At 40.9% G+C, this 22,155-nt stretch overlaps 1 protein-coding gene across 2 annotated transcripts in view; it reads right to left on the bottom strand.

Moving 5' to 3' along the window:
* Positions 1–22,155, bottom strand: part of LOC124777230 (intraflagellar transport protein 81 homolog) — a 112,218-nt gene that overhangs the window by 32,399 nt on the left and 57,664 nt on the right. For both annotated transcript variants that reach the window (XM_047252557.1, XM_047252556.1), the window contains exons 6-8: positions 19,182–19,345; positions 17,387–17,572; positions 10,382–10,588 (exon numbers count right to left, since the gene is read on the bottom strand). In XM_047252557.1, the coding sequence (XP_047108513.1) occupies positions 10,382–10,588; positions 17,387–17,572; positions 19,182–19,345 (557 nt within the window). The remainder of the gene's footprint in view (positions 1–10,381; positions 10,589–17,386; positions 17,573–19,181; positions 19,346–22,155) is intronic.

Genomic DNA, 22,155 nt, shown 5'->3' with positions numbered 1-22,155 from the left:
GCAAATACTCGAGAGTGTAGGTTGCAAGTGGCACTCTGAGATGAAGAAGTTGGCATAGGACAGGAGAGTACAGGAATTCGTGGCGGGCAGCGTCAAACCGGTCAGAAGACTGATGACTCAAAAAATAAATAAACAAATAAAATGGTTAGGTATGGCATCTACGTGTATTGCAGGGATATGAGCCATGAGCCAAGGAGTTGAGAGGGTCAGACAAGGATATTGCGTAAGTTCGGTGAGCAGCAGAATATCAGTGTGAGAGGGATGAGAAAAGAAGGAAACTGTTCATTTCAGGGCACAATGAAAGGTAGTCAAAATCCTGGTGGAGAATGTGATTCACTTGCTTCAGTCCAGGGTGGTACTGAGTCATGAAAGGAGAGCTCTTTGTGTGGGTATGTGGGAGATTGTACGTGACTACAGAGACAAAGCATAGGAGATCTATTTCTGGACAAGACTGGGAGTGTATTTTATGTCTGTGAAGGTCACCATGACACCCCTGGCATATTTGGAGAGGGACTGCTCTTCACTACAGATGCAATGACCTTGGATGGCAAAGCTGTATGAAAGGGACTTCTTGGTATCGAACGGGTGGCCATTATTGAAGTGGAGGTATTGTTGAGGGTTGACAGGTGTGATGTGAACAGACAAATATTTCTAGCCATCCTCGAGATGAGAGATCAACACTGAGGAAGGTGATCAGGTCATGGAAGGATGTGGACAGGGTGTCATCTCCCTTGTTCCAAATCACGAAGATGTCATCAGTGGATCTGAACCTGTTGAGAGATTTCAGATTGTTGGTGGTTACGAAGGATTCCTCTAGACGGCCCATGAATAAGCTGGCATAGTATGGTCCCATGCCGATGCCAATTGTTGCACCATGGATTTGTTTGTAGGTGATACCTTCAAAGGAGCAGTAACTGTGGGTGAGGATATAGTTGGTCATGGTGACCAGGAAGGAGGTAGTAGGTTTGGAATAAGTCTGGCATTGGGAAAGGCAGTGTTCAATAGTGGCAAGGTCCAGGGCATTGGGGTTGTTAGTGTAGAGGGAGGATGTGTCATCGATAGTGAAAAGCAGGGTGCTAGGTGGTAAAGGAACAGGAACTCTGGAGAGTCGTAGGAAGAAATGATTGGTATCTTTTACATAGGAGGGTAGGTAACACGTAAGAGCTGATGGTATTGGTCCATGAGATCCACTTTCTCTCTGTGAGGGCACAATAACCAGCCACAATGGAGCAAGCTTGGTGGTTGGGTTTACAGCCTTTAGGTAGCATGTAGAATAGAAGATAGGAGTGTGGGATTGGAGGGCTGTGGGGGTGAGGAGGTTTGGGGGGGGGGCAGAGGGGCAGGGGGGGAGAGAGAGGGGGGAAGGGGGAGAGGGGGAGAGGGTCGGGGGAGAGAGGGTGAGGGTCGGTGAGAGGGAGGGAGAGAGGGTGAGGGTGGGTGGGAGGGAGGGAGAGAGGGTGGGTGGGAGGGAGGGAGAGAGGGTGAGGGAGGGGAGGGATGGAGAGAGAGGAGGGAGGGGGAGATGGCAGGGGGAGGGAGAGGGAGGGGTGGAAGGAGGGACAGAGAGAGAGAGAGAGAGAGAGAGAGAGAGAGAGAGAGAGAGAGAGAGAGACTAAGGGGAGAGGTTCTGGGATGGACCTAAGGATTTGATGAGGGACTGGAGATCTTGCGATTTCTGGAATGGAGGCACTGTGGTGGGGTCTGTAGGTGGATGTGTTGAAAGCTGGTAGAGTATGTCTGCCAGGTAATTCCTGTGGTTTATAACGATAGTAATGCATTCTTTGTTGGCAGAATTATAAGATCAGTTTTTAAATGGTGGATTTGGTGTATTGCTGTTCTTACTGCAATGCTACTTTCCATGCTGTGGAATTTGGGGAGTGATCATGAGATGAGGCTCAACATTATTAGGATAGTTTGAAAGTTAACACAGACTGATTTGGGAGCAAGGGGGGTGGATCACAGTTGGATGGAGGAGTAATCAAGTCAGGCAGGATTCAACACTGATTTTGGATTGAGCATGACAGATAGGGTTGGTGGTGAGAAAGTGTTTCCACTGTTGGGATTGGGAGAAGGAGAGAAGATCTTTAACAAGCCCAGCATGACTGACTATTCCCCAAATCCTTCAACACTGAAACCTATCTTACACATGGAAAAAGAACCACAATCCACCACCTAACTGACCCTGATCTTATGATCCTACCTGCCAACAAAGTCTTCACCACTGTGATTATACAAGCAGTAAGGAATACCTGGCACAGGGGCTCTGCCAGCTGACAGATAGGTCCACCTATAAACTCGGCACAAGTTCCCATAACAGGGAGAACCTCTGCTCCCATGAACCAACACCTTCAGCCTATTACCCACAACCTATCTCCTATATAGAAGACATCAATCATTTCCTCCTATGACTCTCCACAGTTCCTGTTCGTTTACCACCTGGCACCCTGCTCATCACTATCGATGCCACCTCCCTCTACACAAATATCCCCAATGCCCATGGCCTTGCCACCATTAAACACTCCTTTTCCCAAGGCCTGACTGACTCCATATCTGCTACCTCCTCCCTGACCACCATGACCAACTATATCCTCACCCACAATTACTTCACATTTGAACATGTTGTTGTTGTTGTGGTCTTCAGTCCTGAGACTGGTTTGATGCAGCTCTCCATGCTACTCTATCCTGTGCACGCTTCTTCATCTCCCAGTACCTACTGCAGCCTACATCCTTCTGAATCTGCTTAGTGTATTCATCTCTTGGTCTCCCTCTACGATTTTTACCCTCCACGCTGCCCTCCAGTACTAAATTGGTGATCCCATGATGCCTCAGAACATGTCCTATCAACCGATCCCTTCTTCTAGTTAAGTTGTCCCACAAACTCCTCTTCTCCCCAATTCTACTCAATATCTCCTCATTAGTTATGTGATCTACCCATCTAATCTTCAACATTCTTCTGTAGCACCACATTTCGAAAGCTTCTATTCTCTTCTTGTCTAAACTAGTTACCGCCATGTTTCACTTCCATACATGGCCACATTCCATACAAATACTTTCAGAAAAGACTTCCTGACACTTAAATCAATACTCGATGTTAACAAATTTCTCTTCTTCAGAAACGCTTTCCTTGCCACTGTCAGTCTACATTTCATATCCTCTCTACTTCGACAATCATCAGTTATTTTCCTCCCCAAATAGCAAAACTTCTTTACTACTTTAAGTGTCTCATTTCCTAATCTAATTCCCTCAGCATCACCCGACTTAATTTGACTACATTCCATTATCCTCATTTTGTTTTTGTTGATGTTCATCTTATACCCTCCTTTCAAGACACTGTCCATTCCATTCAACTGCTATTCCAAGTCCTTTGCTGTCTCCGACAGAATTACAATGTCATCGGCAAACCTCAAAGTTTTTATTTCTTCTCCATGGATTTTAATGCCTACTCCGAACTTTTCTTTTGTTTCCTTTACTGTTTGCTCAATATACAGATTGAATAGCATCAGGGATAGTCTACAAGCCTGTCTCACTCCCTTCCCAACCACTGCTTCCCCTTCATGGCCCTCGACTCTTATAACCGCGATCTGCTTTCTGTACAAATTGTAAATAGCCTTTCGCTCCCTGTATTTTACCCCTGCCACCTTCAGAATTTGAAAGAGAGTATTCCAGTCAACATTGTCAAAAGCTTTCTCTAAGTCTACAAATGCTAGAAACGTAGGTTTGCCTTTCCTTAATCTTTCTTCTAAGATAAGTCGTAGGGTCAGTATTGCCTCACGTGTTCCAACATTTCTACGGAATACAAACTGATCTTCCCCAAGGTCGGCTTCTACCAGTTTTTCCATTCGTCTGTAAAGAATTCGCATTAGTATTTTGCAGCTGTGACTTATTAAACTGATAGTTCGGTAATTTTCACATCTGTCAACACCTGCTTTCTTTGGGATTGGGATTATTATATTGTTCTTTAAGTCTGAGGGAATTTCGCCTATCTCATACATCTTGCTCACCAGATGGTAGAGTTTTGTCAGGAGTGGCTCTCCCAAGGCCGTCAATAGTTCTAATGGAATGTTGTCTACTCCCGAGGCCTTGTTTCGACTTAGGTCTTTCAGTGCTCTGTCAAACTCTTCACACAGTATCATATCTCCCATTTCATCTTCATCTACATCCTCTTCCATTTCCATAATATTGTCCTCAAAAACATCACCCTTGTATAGACCCTCTATATGTTCCTTCCACCTTTCTGCTTTCCCTTCTTTGCTTAGAACTGGGTTTCCATCTGAGCTCTTGATATTCATGTGGTCTCCTTAATTTTCCTGTAGGCAGTATCTATCTTACCCCTAGTGAGATAAGCCTCTACATCCTTACATTTGTCCTCTAGCCATCCCTGCTTAGCCATTCTGCACTTCCTGCCAATCTCATTTTTGAGACATTTGTATTCCTTTTTGCCTGCTTCATTTACTGCATTTGTGTATTTTCTCCTTTCATCAATTAAATTCAGTATCTCTTCTGTTACCCAAGGATTTCTACTAGCCCTCATCTTTTTACCTACTTGATCCTCTGCTGCCTTCACTACTTTATCCCTCAAAGCAACCCATTCTTCTTCTATTGTATTTCTTTCTCCCATTCCTGTCAATTGTTCCCTTATGCTCTCCCTGAAACTCTGTACAATCTCTGGTTCTTTCAGTTTATCCAGGTCCGTGTTAGCTATGATTAAGTTATGCTCTGTGCAAAATTCTACCAGGCGGCTTCCTCTCTCATTTCTTAGCTCTAATCCATATTCACCTACTATGTTTCCTTCTCTTCCTTTTCCTACTGTTGAATTCCAGTCACCCATGACTATTAAATCTTCGTCTCCCTTCACTACCTGAATAATTTCTTTTATCTCATCATACATTTCATCAATTTCTTCATCATCTGCAGAGCTAGTTGGCATATAAACTTGTACTACTATAGTAGGCGTGGGGTTCGTGTCTATCTTGGCCATAATAATGCCTTCACAATGCTGTTTGTAGTAGCTTACCCGCACTCCAATTTTTTTATTCATTATTAAACCTACTCCTGCATTACCCCTATTTGATTTTGTATTTATAACCCTGTAATCACCTGACCAAAAGTCTTGTTCCTCCTGCCACCGAACTTCACTAATTCCCACTATATCTAACTTTAACCTATCCATTCCCCTTTTTAAATTTTCTAACCTACATGCCCAATTAAGGGATCACCTTCCGATCTGTAGAATGCCAGTTTTCTTTCGCCTGATAACAACGCCCTCTTGAGTAGTCCCCGCCCGGAGATCCGAATGGGGGACCACTTTACCTCCGGAATATTTTACCCAAGAGGATGCCATCATCATTTAATCATACAATAAAGCTGCATGCTTTGAACATAGCACAAACAAATCCATGGTACAGCACTGGGCACCTGCATCGCTCCAGAATATGCCAACCTATCCATGAGTCATCTAAAGGAATTGTTCCTAACCACCCAGAATCACAAATCTCTCAACTGGTTCAGATTCAGTGAGGACAACTTCTTGACCTCAACCAAGGGTGAGGACACCCTATCTACATCCCTACACAACCTCAACACCTTCTCCCCCATTTGTTTCACCTGGTCCTCCTCAATCCAACAAGCCACCTTCCTCAACGTTGACTTCCACCTCAAGATCGCTACATCTGTACCTCTGTCTGCATCAAACCTACCAACCACCAATAACACTTCCACTTCGACGAGTGAAACCCATTCCATACCAAGAAGTCCCTTCCATACCACCTAGCCACCCTTGCCCTTGTCTGACATCTCTACAGTGTTGAATAGTCCCTCTCCAAATATGCCAAGAGTCACACTGAGGTCATTCACAAACAGAAATTACTCTCCCAACTCTGTCCAGCAACAGATCTCTAATGCCTCACCTCCAAAATACCCACTGTCCAATCACAAAGGAGCACTGCTCTCATGATTGAGTACAAACCAGGACTGGAGCCAGTGATTCACATTTCCCACTGCCTCTCATCATGCCCTGAAATAAAGATTAACCTTTTACATTTTGATTACTAATCAAAGGCGCAACCCCCTATACCATTGGTGCACCCATTCCATACATCCTCAAATTTCACCTGCTCCAGTCGTATCACAGGTATCTTCTACCTGTCAAAGGCAAGGCCACCTGTGAAAAGGGCCTTCTAACTCACCACCAAATTTCTATATGGGCATGATAGCTAACAAGCTGCCTGTACACACAAATGACTATCGCCAAGCGATGGCTGGATCACCCAGTTACTGAACATGCTGCCTTTCATCCTGTACTTCTCTTCACTGACTGCTTCACGGCCTGTGCCATCTGGATTCCACCTTATGACACAAGCTTTTCTCAGTCGGATAGGTGGGAACTCTGTTTACAACATGTCCTTCTTTCCCATAACCCCCTGGCCTGAACCTTTCCTAGTTCTCATCTCCCACCTGTCTGTCCCCTTCTCTGATCTCACTCCAGAACTACAAATGTGTTCCATTGTGCCAAGATGTCTGAAACTCCCTTCCACTTCTCCCTTCCCCTTCTCCGCTATGCCCCTCCCCCAGCACAGCCTCTCAATGCAGGATCTTAATCTCTACCCTGTGCTCACCAAGTTCTCGCAAGCTCCACTAGCATCCTCGCCCACCGGTACCTTTATATCCTTGCCCAACCCCATGTCATGCGTCTGCTTATCCCCACCACCCATTCCAGCAGATTTCAGCTCTGTCAGATGCAGCCACAGTTGGGCTCTAGTGCTCTGAGACATGTCTGTGTGCGTGTGTGTGTGTGGGTGTGCATGTGTGCGTGTGTGCTTTCTTTTTGTACTGCACAAAAAGGACTTCATCTGAAAGCTTTAATATTTTAGCAGTCTTTTCCATTGTGCCTGTCTGCAACTTGGTGCCTCTTCTATGCAGACAGTAGCTACCTATCCTTTCCATATTCTTGTCAAAAAATATGTTTCTAATGATAAACAACTGATGATGGTCGAAGTAGAGAGGATATAAAATGTAGGCTGGCAATGGCAAGGAAAGCGTTTCTGAAGAAGAGAAATTTGTTAACATCCAGTATTGATTTAAGTGTCAGGAAGTCATTTCTGAAAGTATTCGTATGGAGTGTAGCCATGTATGGAAGTGAAACATGGACGATAAATAGTTTGGACAAGAAGAGAATAGAAGCTTTCGAAATGTGGTGCTACAGAAGAATGCTGAAGATTAGATGGGTAGATCACATAACTAATGAGGAAATATTGAATAGGATTGGGGAGAAGAGAAGTTTGTGGCACAACTTGACCAGAAGAAGGGATCGGTTGGTAGGACATGTTCTGAGGCATCAAGGGATCACCAATTTAGTATTGGAGGGCAGCGTGGAGGGTAAAAATCGTAGGGGGAGACCAAGAGATGAATACACTAAGCAGATTCAGAAGGATGTAGGTTGCAGTAGGTATTGGGAGATGAAAAAGCTTGCACAGGATAGAGTAGCATGGAGAGCTGCATCAAACCAGTCTCAGGACTGAAGACCACAACAACAACAACAATGATAAACAATGCAAAAGTTCAGAAAATACAGTATAAGCTTTCAAAATAAAGAGATCTTTCTTTCAGAGGTCTCCAAAGCCCTTCTTCCTTGCCCCTTATTCCTCTCATGCCTCCCATCCTCTCCCTAATCGTATTCCTCATCCTGTCCACGCATGCGCGTGCTCGGTTGTGCACGCGCTCATGCTTGGGGGGGGGGGGGGGGGGCAGATGTGTGAGTGTGTGCTTCTTGCTCCTTCCCATTAGCACAAACAAACCACCCTCCTTCCTGAAACCATCACATGTGAGCTGCAATAAATTTTCATTAGTACCCTTTGAGCTACTGACATTCATTGTCTTACGAAATACATCTTTTATCTACCTTTAATTAGCTTTAAATTTCATTGCTCAACAGTGTCTAGCATACATCAGTCTTTTCCCTCTACTGTTCAATACCTATTATAACAATCTGTAAGTGCACACTGCAGTCGATATTCAACACTAGGAGAAAACATAATGAAACTACACAGATTTTCTCCATATGTCAACGATAAATAATAAATAAATCATTGAAAATTAATAATGAAAAAGATGCTCAAGGAAACAATATGCTGCATACATCATATAACATGAGACAACATGAACATGGATGATGCATTCTGTTCACTAAAAGAAACATTATACACCTTTTTCTAGAGTACTTTCACAGTAAAAAATTATGCTCAACCCCAAACACAATCTCAGTTGGTCAAGAATAAGTACATTTTACCTCATTCGAAAGTAGGAATCAGGGCTCTATATGTCTATAATTCCTCAATTTTTTATTGCATAAGCAACCTACATTCACTAACTGGGAATCAATTTAAAATATACTATTCTTAAACATTCCAGTTTGAAGTCAAATATGTTGGTGTACAGAGAAATAGACCCATTAGTCATGTACGAACAAAAAGTTTCAATATAACATTTTCCATTGCTTTGCCACATACAATGTTTTGCACAGTATAAATCACATTTCAATCTCAACTGTCTACTCTTGTAATAACCTATTCTTTTACTTTATTGCATTTTGCTAGTTTCAGCTGTATGATTCAACTGTGTATTAGACACATTTTATTCCCATAGCGTGCCATCACAAAAGTTATTTGAGAACTTGTCATCGGCAGTAAATGCTGGGAAAGTCTACATACCAGTAGTAAAATTAGTCTCTCACCTGAGGAGTAAGCAACACTCATGGTGAGGGGAGTGGCCTGTCCCAATCGAATATAAGCATCATCCATGTTCATGATGTCTCATATCATATGATGTATGCAACATATGACGAATCAGTAAAGCAGTGATGTTAGTTACTTATCAGTAAACCCAAGATTCTTTAAAGAATCTAACTCCCATATTAAAACAGCTTCTAACCTCTGATTGCTTTACAAATGTTGAACATGAAAGTGAGAAAAAAATTAGAAAAGGTTTGTAATTAAGGTTAAAGTTTGTTGGGAGTAACTAATCACTCTCATTATGAAATAATGGATGAATATAGTCTTGCACTCCATGTTAAGCAAAAGCAGCAATGTAGAAAAAGGTAGACTGCTGCTTACTGTAAAGACCTACATCCACATCCACACACATATTCCACAAGCTACCATATGGTGCATCATAGAGGGTACCCTGTACCACTACTAGTCATTTCCTTTCCCATTCTAATCACAAATAGAGCGAGGGTAAAACCACTGTCTATATGCCCCAATATGAGCCCTAATTTTGCGTATCTTATCTTTGTGGTCCTTATGTCCAATGTACGTTGGAGGCAGTAGAATCATTCAGCAGTCAGTGTCAAATGCCGGTTCCCTAAATTTTCTCAATAGTGTTCCATGAAAAGATCATCGCCTTCCCTCCAGGGATTCCCGTTTGAGTTCCTAAAGCATCTCTGTAACACTTACATGTTGTTCGAACCTACTGGTAACAAATTTAGTAGCCCGCCTCTGAATTGCTTCGATGTCCTCCTCCAATCTGACCTTGTACAGATCCCAAACACTCAAGTAGTATTCAAGAACAGGTCACACCAACGTCCTATATGTGGTCTCCTTTACAGATGAACCACGCTTTCCTAAAATTCTCCCAATAAACCGAAGTCAACCATTTGCTTTTCTTATCACATTCCTTAGATCCTCATATATAACTATCTCACTATCACTGATCTCTCTCTAAATGAACATTCTCAGAGTAAGGTCTAACGGTAATATGAATCATTGCTCATTCTACCACCACCAATTCCAAATACTCTCCTTCACCCTAACTCAAATCTGTGCAAGTTTAATCACAATCACATTTCATTTGATGCTTCTACCACTGGTTTAGCAACATGCCAACACAAATCCCATTGTGAAATGCCAGCTTGGGAGTCAGTGCTACAATAAAGCTACATTTTATTTACATTTGACACTGGCCTGACAAGAAATTAACACAACAGAAACCAAAATAAAACTTCTGCTGCTTATCTGATGGTCAATAGGGAATACAAAAGTATCTCCTAAGATCTTTTCATTTACCACATCAAATTGAAAATTCAGTTGAGAAAACTGTTAAATTATAAGGAGACAGACTGGCTGACCATTACTTACCTTTAAGAGGGGAAATTCCAAATACTTCTAAGAGAAACACTTAAAATTAGAAAACCAGAGTTACTCTTAGGCCTCCAAACTTTTACTCTCATTCCTCAGGGAGGAAAAAGGGTTTGGTTCAGGAAAGATGGAAAGAGGGGCAGGTCACACTGATCCCAGGTGGAGAGCTGCCCATCTACAGTGCGAACAAGAGGAGACAAATATCAAAGTCCTTTCTCTTTATCCCTCTTACTGCCTGACAATGAACTTACCAGTTCCCTTAGAAGGGCTACATTTTTGGAATTCAGTAACTCTAATGTCCTGGTCAGAACTCCAGCTTCAGCTTTCAGTGCTGAAAGTGCTGCTCTGTTTTGTTTGTACAGTGCACTGCGGCCTTTTAGCTTGTTGACATACTGCTTGAATTCTTCTTCGTGCAGAACTCTTTCCCCTGTAAATTCCTTCAATTTTTCCTGCTTTTCCTGAAAAATTCATAATTGCATTGTTTGAAAAAGAGAGATATGTGTAAATCAGGTGGGCAATAGAGTACTAATGTGAGTATATTTACTTAATTTTTACGAGAGGCGTTCGATAACTAATGCAACGCTTTCTCTCTCAGCCAATTGTGGTTGAAAAAATGCAGGCTTTGTTGTGGGACATCATGGAATAATCCCTCTTCAGCTCCTATAGTTCCATGAAGTTCCCATAGCTAGCAGTACTATACACAGCCTTCAAATGGCGTCTGTAACAGAGGTGTGTTCCCCAGCAGATAGATGTTATTTAACTTCTTATGCCACAAAACCAGAGCATCACGGATATTCATAGGATCTACGAAGTCCTCGCAGTGAAAAAAAAGCTCAGTGAGTCATTGGGTGAGGCATTTGTAATCATTGCAACAAGTTCATGCAAACTTGTCTGATCTCCCACGTGCCATACAGCCTCACACAGCTGTGACTTCTGCAATATCGAAATGTGCATACACTTTCATCTGAGGTGACCAACAGATCACCATCAAACACCTTGCTGCTCAACTGGGTGTAGCGCTGACACTCGTCCACCAGTTGGGGTACTCAAAGGTTTGCCTGCTGGGTTCCTCACTGCCTAACAGAAGACCATAAAGAGCAATGAAGGATCACGTGTGTGGAACTGCTTGTGTGTTATGAGACTGATCATGACAATTTTTTGTTGAACACTGCCACAGATGACGAAACATGGGTTCATACCTTCAAACTGAAAACAAAACAGCATAACATTGGATTGGCACCATGGTACTTGTGTTCTGAATTAAAAATTCAAAGCCACACCCTCAGCACATAGTCATGGAGGCAGTCTTCTGGGACTCTGAAGGGATTATTCTGTTTGAGTATTCCTTCACAGTGCAACTGTCAACTCTGAAGTGTCTTCTGCTACCCCAAGGAAATTTAAGAACCAACTTCAGCGTGTTTGTCACCACAAAATTGCGAACGAACTGCTCCTTCAGCGCACCAGAGAGGACTCCACAAAATTTCACTGGACTGTTCTTCCTCATCCACCCTACAGCCCGGATCTCACACCTTCAGACTTCCATCTGTCTGGCCCAATGAAGGATGCACCCCACGGGAAGCAGAGCATGGATTATGGGGAGGTTATTGATGCAGCAAGACACTGGCTCTGACGTCAACCAGTAGAGTGGTACAATGCAGGCATATAGAGCCTCCCTGTAAGGTTGCATAAGACCGTCACAATGAATGGAGATTATGTTGAAAAATAGGGTTTTGTAGCTAAAAGATTGAGGAATAATACTGTGTATTGGAATCCCGAATATCACCAGCCTGCTTTCAGAAAAAAAAGTGTTGCATTACATATTGAATGCCCCTCATACATTTAATGAAAAAAATGTCACTCTGATAAAGAAGATAAGGTCATATGGGCTCCTAGTTTAACTCTATTCTTACACCAGTTTACACTGAAGATGACAAAAATATATTTCAACAGTGTAGGCTCATATGAATTCTCCTACAGTAACAATGCATGGACTTGAAGAAAAAAGTGGAAGAGGCCCATTAACAGTACATGGGAACTGGAACTGTACAATGACGAAGAAAAAGAATAGCAATTCTCAGAAGGGAAAACAGATGCAAATTAGAATAGAGAATTACATGCTGATACAAGAATATGTCAGGCAGTTTTTTCTTTCCCTTTTTAATTACAGTTTCCACTGAGTTGTACTGAAAACAAGTTATTATTTGAAATGAAAAATTTATAGAAGCAGCTCATATTTGTACAAAATACTTAAAGTATAGCTGTATGTTAGGAATTCACAAATGTGTAATCGAAGAGGAGTTGGTTGATCAACTGGCTGAAAAAGATATGTTATAATGAGAGGCATCTATGTGGTCATTCCATGTCACAGGGATCAATATTAAAAAGTGTCCCCACTCGACCCTCTTCAAATCTAATGAACTCTGGTGTGAAGATTCTATATGGTCTTTGATGGTTATATAGCAAATTTCAGTCCAGTATCTTCAGTGTTTGAACTTTTAGGGGCTGTTAAAGAGAGGATACTCATCTTGGCATCACATATGAAGGTGCAAATGTGCCAAGTTTTCTAGGCTTTTTTAAAAGTTCTAGCGGACATTTGGTCATTTGCGTTAATATACATAGATAACTTTTTATGCTGAATCCCACCTTGGTGAAAATTAGAGATTTAGCCACATCTAAATATAGACACAAGCCTCTAAAGTGGTTAAAAAATTGGTCGTGCTATTCCAAGAGCCAGGGTTTGACCGACCACTGCTAATTTTCATATGAACCAATCATACCAAAACTTCAGAGGGTTACTCCTACCTATGATGTCTATATGTGGATCAAATTTAATTAAGATTGGATGCCTAGATGAAAAAATATGCATCTGCAAAGTTGGCCAAAATTATCTACGTGCCAATTTTAGGTTGTTTTTGGGGGGCAATATCTCAACTGTCTGGTTCAATCATTTTTTTTTCTTACCACAGCTGGAAAAAGCATGCTTTAAGCTTTCCAAGCTATATTGTAAAATTTCTGGATCTTGCATATTGATGAGTAAGAATACCATCAAAAGTAGGGAAAATGAATTATCGATAAATACAAAAAATTAATACAATTTGAAGTTGTAAATCAAAAAAAGTGTTATTGTAGTGTATTTTAATAGTAAGATTTGTCTGTGGTTTAGGGAAAGTAATGATGCTATTAAGAAGCGTTTTTACATTATTTTCCAGTATAGAATAAAAATATAGAAAAACCTCAGAAAATGCTCTTCAGATTATAAAATCTAAAAGATCATGACAGAAAGCTATCTTGCTTTAGAACGTTTTAACCCTGCAAGGCATGGTGGTGTATATATGCATTGTCGGCCACTTTCCATCAGCATTATAAAGCAGCAATAATTCTGTAAGGCTCTATTCTTGCAGCAGTGATACATTGCTGAATCACCACTTTCAATTGTTGCTTTCATTATTGGCAGTTTTCACAGTGTCAGTCTTCTGTGCGGTGTAGTTTTTGGTGTTGACATTGTACAATCTTAGTGTTGAATACTGAGTGTTTGAATAATCAATAATCGTTGTAGCTGAAGGTAAGCTCTAAAACAATGTGTTTTGATACACTAATTTGTATATTTTTTATACAAACAAATCTGAATCTGCTGTGCTTCAAACCAGGATATTCATGAGCTTTCAAAATAGCTTGTTATCGGTTAATTAACTATTGTATAAAATGAACCAAGAGACCCTTGTACCCTGCTGCTTTGTTGGATAAGACGTAGCTGATTGTCATAAGTCATCACCATTCTATTGGGGGAAGAGTCAATTACGATCAGTTAAGGAAATGTCATCAGTGGACAAAGAGCTTCTACAACATAGGCCTGGGCTTAATTTTACTGAAGTTGTTCCTACTGTAATGCCTTGCTAATGACAAAATTTCAATTCGTGCAGAAGACTTGCTGCAACCCGTTTCATAAAGAAAAACATGTAATAAAGAAGACTTTAACACCAGTAACCATTGCAATGTTTAAACCTGGTCAGGAAATTTGTACCAAATGAAGATATGAAGTGGCCTAAAAAGAATAATTCCACTAGGCTAAGCAAGAATCACCATCCACTGAAGATATGGATGTTGTTGATGCTTGCTTTACTGCTAATACTTCATTATTATCACTTGGAGAGTCACCATTCAAGCTTCAATGGATCAGCAAAAGGGATTCAATAGGATACATAAAGTGCAAAGTTCTGAAAGCCCAAGGCAACATTACTAAGGCAACTGCCACAACTGCTGGTGTGAGCCAAGTCGATATTGCGCAAATACAAACAGAAGAGTGCCAAAACCATAAAGATATGGGCATCTTAATTGAAGAACTTAAGATTAAGCTTCAGATTTCAAGTAATTGCAGTAAAGTTCAAATTTTGACCCTGTCCCCAAATAGCTGGACTAATGAAAAAATGGCTAAAGAATTTTCTGTTTTAACTAAAATGGTGAGGAAGGCTAGGAAACTAAAGATGGAAGATGGGATTTTGGCAACACCTGCAAACCAAAAAGGGAAAAAGCTCAGTGTTGAAGTAAAACAAAATGTCCTCACTTTTTTGAAGATGATGAGTTTTCTCATTCATGCCCCAGCAAAAAGGATAGTGCTGCAGTAAGAATAAATGGTGAAAAGATTCAAAAGCAGAAACGCCTGCTCCTTTGTAACCTGAAAGAAATGTTCATCGCTTATTGTAAACAATATGGAAATCAACTAAGCTTATAAATTTTTGTGAGCTCAGGCCGAAATGGTTTACTACAGTTGGTGATTCTGGATCACTTTCAGTATGTGTAAGTGCAATTCACAAAATATCAAATTAATGTTGGCTTCAGCAACATCCATCCAAGTTGACTACAAGGATTTGATGAAAAAAACTATGAAGTTTGGAATCAAAAGATTGTATGCTGCAACTTTGTGAGAAATGTCCAGGAAAAATGCAAATAGAGGATTTTCTTGAAGATGCTTTTAAAGACTATGACCCTGAAGAAACAGTATAATACAAGCAATGGGTCCATACTGACAGAGATACATTAGAGACATGTCAGAGAACTGCTGAAGATTTCATGGAGGCACTAATTTTCAAAAGTACCGGTTTGAGAAGCCGTCACTTTGTGTCAAAACACCAAAGTTTATACCTTAAGCAGCTAAAAAGAAATCTTGCAGAAAATGAATTAATTATATTGATGGACTTTGCTGAGAATTATTCATTTGTTGTGCAAGATGCTACGCAAGGATTTCATTGGCAAAATAGTCAGGCCGTATTACATCCATTTGTTGTCTATTTTGGTGGCAAAAAATGTCAGAATATTATCATTTGTATGATCAGCAACTGTCTCTGTCATGATGCCACTGCTGTTCATGCCTTTCAAATAAAGTTAATAGCATATTTAAAGGCAAAGATTGAAAACATTAAGAATGTTCATTACTTCAGTGATGGTTCAGCTACTCAGTATAAGAATTTCAAAAATTTCATCAATTTATGTCTGCATGAAAAGGTTTTTGGCATCACTGCTGAATGGAATTTTTTTGGAACGAGCCATGGTAAATCGCCTTGTGATTGCACTGGGGGAACAGCAAAAACACTAGCAGCCCGTGTTAGTCTGCAGAGGCCCTTAGATAACCAAATATTGACTCCATATGATTTATTCAAATTCTGTGATGTTAGTATTCCAGGCATAAAGTTTTTTTAAGCACCAAAAGAAGAGATTGAAAAATTCAGCCTGATCAAGAAACAAGGTTTGCCATGGGACATACAATACCTGGAAGAAAGAAAATCATCAATTTAAGCCAATTAATTGTAATCAGCTCAGAGTAAGCAGAGTTTCCAATGATGCTATAGCATCCACAGTTCATGCCTCCAAAGCAGATGATGAAACTCCAGCAATCTCAATTGCAAGTTTACAATCAGTAAAATATATTGCATATATGTATGACAATTTTTGGTGGGTTGGAAATGTGTTCACATGAACAAAAAGGTGTCCTCATCAGCTTTATGCACCCACATGGTTCTGCTCGTTCCTTCCACTGGCCAGCCGCTAAAGACACCTGCTGGATTTCTGAGCAACATATTTTCATGACTTTAGAAGCACCATCAACATCATCAGGAATACAATACAGTTATCCACAATCTGCCCTTGACAAAATTGTAGCACTGTTTAACCAAAAATGGAACTGACTCTTAGCATTTTTGTTTTGCAGATTTGCTGTGTAGTGTATTACATTTGTTATTATGAAGTGTGTTAAATTAATGTTTGAAACTGATTTATATACTGGAATTAAAAAAAACTAATTATGGGACTTAATCAGCAAAATATTTCACTTTTCAATCTTCTCGAAGTGCTAAAATAAAAACTTTTGAAATGTATTCTTACTCAACAAAATGCAAAATCCAGAAATTAAACAATATAGCTTGGAAAGCTTAAAGCATGCACTTTACAGCTGTAGCAAGAAAGAAAGGATTGAACAAGACAGTTGAGATATTGCCCCCAAATATACCCTAAAACTTGCACGTAGAAAATTTTGGCCAACTTTGGAGAAGCATATGTTTTCATCTAGGCATCCAATTGATTACATTTCTTCCATATATAGAAATCACAGGTAGGAATAACCCTCTGAAGTTTTGGTGTGATTGGTTCATATGAAAAGTAGCAATGGTCAATCAGACCTTGGCTCTCGGAATAGCGCGCTGAATTTTTTAGCCGCTTTAGAGGCTTGTATTCGTATTTAGGTGTGGCTAAATCCCTAATTTCTGCCATGGTGAGATTCAGCTTAAAACATTGTCTATGTATATTAACGCAAATGACCAAATGTCAGCAAGAACTTTTAAAAAAGCCTAGCAAACTTGGCCCATTTGCACCTCCGCATGTGGTACGAAGATTAGTAGCCTCTCTTAAAAAACCCCTAGACATTCAACCACTGAAGATTCTGGACTGAAATTTGGTATACAACCATCTAAGACCACATAGAACCTTCACACCAAATTTCAATAGATATGGAGAGGGTCCAGTGGGCACCGCTGGTCCCCTTGACATGGAATGACCCTATGTCGATACAGCAGAGCCACAGAATAGCAGATGCACACAAAAAAATTATGTTTGGATTGTTATTGCATAGCTATTCAACTTTCATCCTTCATCAGAGCACACATGTGTAAATGTCCACACACACACACACACACACACACACACACACACACTCTCTCTCTCTCTCTCTCTCTCTCTCTCTCTCTCTCTCTCTCTCTCTCTGTGACAACCTGTATATTTGCTTCAAGTGAAGATAATCTGTTTTTCAGCTCTCTCAACTGTTCGGCTGCACTTTCCTTCTTCCTCCCTATTATCGCTGCTTGCTGACGAAATGGGGCCAGCTTATCTTCAACTGGGTCATTCATAGCTAGGTGCCGTTCAACTAATTGGTTCACATCATTATTTACTTCCTGGATCTGGAAAACAAAGAAAGAATTGCAACTGGATAGTTGGATAACTATTATTAATTTCAAAGAGGTAAGCTATGAGCTGCATCAGAAAAGACAAAAATTTGGGGAGCAATCCAAAAATTGAGTGTTCTGTCACCAATAAACCAATTTAAAATAGCAATTACAAGCAAACTGCCAATTGAGAGTAAAGAGGCAAGAAGACAGAATGATCATTGAGTAAAGTAAACGACTTGCAAATAAGGAAACAACAACTGTATTTGCATAACATTTTAAAACTTCCCATAATAAGCCCTATTCCCCCCCCCCCCCCTTAAGAAATGACCTTTTATTCCATTTACCTCAATCTTGATTCATGGTAGCCTCCCATTCATGCTTTAGTTACCAACATAATGTTTTATGGTCAGGTTTCAACATTTCATTATCCTCAGAATAAAATCGCATTTTTTTTCTTATCTGACATGCAGCTTCAGGTATGAAATTACTACATGGGGCTAAATAAAGAGTGATTTTGAGAAGCATGAGAATTACAGTATTTCATCAGAAAGTGGAGGGGATGATATCTGCCATGCTGCACACCCATTAGTATTTAGTAGCAATGGAGCAGTGGACCTTTTAACAATGCAGATACACTGCCAAAACATTTTCTCCCAGCATTAATTTGCATGAACAATTGCATCATGCTGTCACCAGCCAATTTATCATCACTAAAATCAATCAGTGTCACTGTCTCTGTAAATAAAAACAACATGACAAGCGTATATTGCTACCCTTCTCATATTGTTGTTAGCCCATCCTGGACTTTCCAGTAAGGAAATAAAAAGTTGTTTGATGAGTTTAAAGAGTCTTTGTCAATAAGTAAGTAAATAAACCCCGTGAGATCAAAGGCAGTGTGTAAAACTCAAACAATACTGCGAGTATTGTCTCTGAAAGGTCAAAGTTGTTGCTAAATGGTCATCAAGATTATGATCTTTTCCTTGTGCCATTTTTCCACACTGGTGCAGTGTCGGAATGGTTATTAATGGATTTGGTGTGGTTAGTTTAAGGGGTGACCAGATGCCCTTCCTGTTGCCTGCCCATTACCCTCTGGGATGGGATGTGTGTAACCCAACTACCTACAAAAAGTGTTGTTCATTTGAAAGTAAGTGAAAGTTTTTTGAAATGTTCACGAATGAGGGGGAACTTAGGTGCCAGCCTGGTATTCACCTAGTGGGATGTGCGAAACTGCCTGAAAACCACATCCAGGCTGACCAGCGTACTACCTCTTGTAATTAATCCTCCAGGCAGGTCCGATCTTGGGCGGGTGAACCTCCCCATCACAAAAGCAGTGCTTTAATATGAACGTTTATCCAAGTGAACAAACGGTTATCAAGGTCAAGAAATAAAAAACTTAAACCATGATGAAATCAACCATTTTAATACATAAATTTTTATACATAAATTTTTCATTTGCAGTTAAATTATAAGTAACTACAAGACTATAGCCCTGATAAATAAGGAACTAACAAAATGATAGTGTCACAAAGGCATGAATTATTCTGACAGTTACCAGGAATATTCTTAACTTTGTGGCAGGAAAAATTATGGAAAAGTATTACACATGAAGCAGGAAACATACCTTCCTATTCAGTGTCTCCAAGTCTCCTCTGCCTAATGATGCATCTGAAGCTACATTCTGGAGTATTTCAACTTCTTGTTTCTTCATTTCTATTTCTTTCGGCAATTTTTGCTTCACAATGTAAGTATTAACATTTGTCTCTTCTTCTAAACGCTGTAACAATCCTTCAAAAAGAAAATTATATGAAACTATCAACCACAGAGTACAGAACAAAATCATACCAAAAGATAATAATAAAATGGGGTGCAAAAGAAGAGCACCTAACTATCAATTAATGCAAAATAATCATACAAGTCCTTTGTTTATTATTATTAAGGGAATACTAAAGAAGTAAAAGTTATGGGAATAGAACTGTATGACAATTATTGCACTTACAACACAATTTATGTATTACACAGGATGGCCAGAAACAATCTGAAAAGGTGGTAATGATGTTGCAGAGGTGACTGTGGTGAGAAATAATTTTTTTAAGAAAAAAATTGTAGTTTATGCCATTTTTTATTTTGCGCTGAAGTTAGCCAATCAGATCATTGAGAACAAAAATTCAAGTAAAAGTGTTGGGAAAAATGTTCTTCATTTGGTTTCCTCAAACCAAACAAATGTAACTTTTGCTTACATAGCTTAAATTTATCATTTCCTAAAAAGCACATTCTAGTGGTAAACAGCATTTCAACAAGTAGTAACATATGGGCCATGGATGACTGTGCATTATTGCATTTTGGTACAAGCAAGTGCTTGAATCTGTGTGGGCAGTGACCTGACTGGCTAACTTCAGTGCCAAATAACTAAGAAATGGCACAATCAACTGAATTTTTTCTTAACAATTATTTTCAGTACAACTTCCCCTGCAATACCCTTACAAGTTTTTCAGACTGTTTCTGACCACCCTGTATATTACAAATCAGAGGCTATTTATTCAAAAATTATGTGATATCAACTACATTACAAGCAGCTAACATGAAGTCCTCGAGATTGCAATCAGGGCGGAACAATCAGGTGAAGAATATGCTTGTTAGATTTAATGACTTCACCACAATTGCAAAGTGGGGGGGAGGGGGGGGGGGGGAATGGTGGGAGCAGTACCAATTATCTCCATTTTAAATGATCTGCTTTATATCTTATCCCTGTCTGCAGTCTGCTGAAGGGTTTCTGGACTTCCCAGATTTAGTGGTGGCCAGGAGCTAGCTGTTCTGATGGTTTCATCCAGTGATGAATTTTGCAGTTGACCACAGATCCACTTTGGTCCAAGTTTGTTGTTAATAGTCTGCAGCAGCTTTGAGGAATTAATTTTTTGATTTTAGTGTTTGCATAGCCTGCTGAATGCCACAGGGTGGCTGTAGTACAGAAATGGAGCACTTCATTCACTCTCTGCAGACGATTGCATAACACTGAGCTGTTGGTGGAGTCATACCAGTCAGGTGATAGAGCTTGTATGCAGGGTTAGGTTTCAGACAGCAAGTGCTGGAAACATAAAAACGGTCCCTCAAACTATTGAATGCAGTGACACAATCTGGCGTAACTAAAAAAAGCGGACAGCTGGTGCAATGTTACTGTTGACTGCCATGGTAGCACTGCCTAAATGGTACTTGTTGGCAGGAGTGCCCTCCAATAAGGTCATGTCTACCAGAATCCTGCGTGTGAGCTGGCCCAGGACTGGTCTGAGCCACTTGTAATTCTCTAGCAGTGTTGATGCAATGTAAGTGTGCACCAGTGGGACCATTGGTTTGGTTCTTGCTATGGAGTCAATTTACAGGTGTCTCTTCAGACTTGGTCAGTAGCTGACTGAACTCTGACACTGCACAAATTGGATATTGATTGTGTTGCACCACTATATTTCCAAAGCTGAGTCCATAACTGGCACCTAGGTGAACCAGACAGTTGCCACCACATTCTGCTGCCTAAAGCTAGAAAGGCGTGACAAAGTATGGATTTGGCACTGAAGCAAACTGGTTACCATACATCTAGCCCTGGTGCTGCTGCTGGGGCTGGAACATTGTTGGCACAGCACAATACAGGGGAGGGGGGGGGGGGGGGGGCAGGGTACCGCAGAGCGCAGAGGTTACCTCGATTACATTATGCCCAGGCTGCTTCTGCGGTCTATGTGATCAAAAGTAACATCCTGTCACAAACGGGCTGGCGTGAGAGGCTATAAATGCTGCCTGTTCTGGCCATGCAGTACCTGTCATCAACTGCAGGCTATCCTGAGAAGAACACCCATCCAGCCTCAATCACTACCAGATGTTGCCTTCTCTAGCCATCGGTCTAGGTGTTGCACCTAGTGCTGATGCTCTCAGGAGCTGAAATGGTGATCCAGCTGAGAGGGGGGGGGGGGGGCACTACTGTTCCCTAACTCCAGGAAGCCACCCTGTGGTGTCTTCAGTTCACCGACCGCACCTGTGGGCAACTCGTTACCAGCTTTAGGCTGTTGTTGACCAGCTGTTTTGACCATAAGACCACGGGTATAAGGTATTCTTACTACTGGCATCTATGCACAGCCAGCAGGCCACCAATGTTCTGCCAACATAGGCTTGGCTGCCTGCAGATGTTGTACACTGTCAACAGAATGCCTTCGGGTGCTGTATGAATTCTGCTAAATAAACTTTTTTTTGCTGCCTGTGTGTGATTCCTCGATGGCCAAGGAGCTGCTTTGTTGCACCTGCTGTTCTGTCTTCCATACTACACCAACACTGTAGAATATAACGAGGTTAACAACATTAGGCAACATCCTGACCCCCCACTACAAAATGGTTCAAATGGCTCTGAGCACTATGGGACTCAACTGCTGTGGTCATAAGTCCCCTAGAACTTAGAACTACTTAAACCTAACTAACCTAAGGACATCACACACATCCATGCCCGAGGCAGGATTCGAACCTGTGACCGTAGCGGTCGTGCGGTTCCAGACTGTAGCGCCTTTAACCACTCTGCTAGTCTGGCTGGCCCCCCACTACAGTTGGATTGTTTATTTAAAGAC

Source organism: Schistocerca piceifrons, chromosome 2 (assembly GCF_021461385.2).
Source record: "Schistocerca piceifrons isolate TAMUIC-IGC-003096 chromosome 2, iqSchPice1.1, whole genome shotgun sequence".
Lineage (NCBI taxonomy): Eukaryota > Metazoa > Arthropoda > Insecta > Orthoptera > Acrididae > Schistocerca > Schistocerca piceifrons.
Note: the sequence above shows the minus strand (reverse complement) of the source record. Positions and strands in the feature narration are given on the sequence as shown.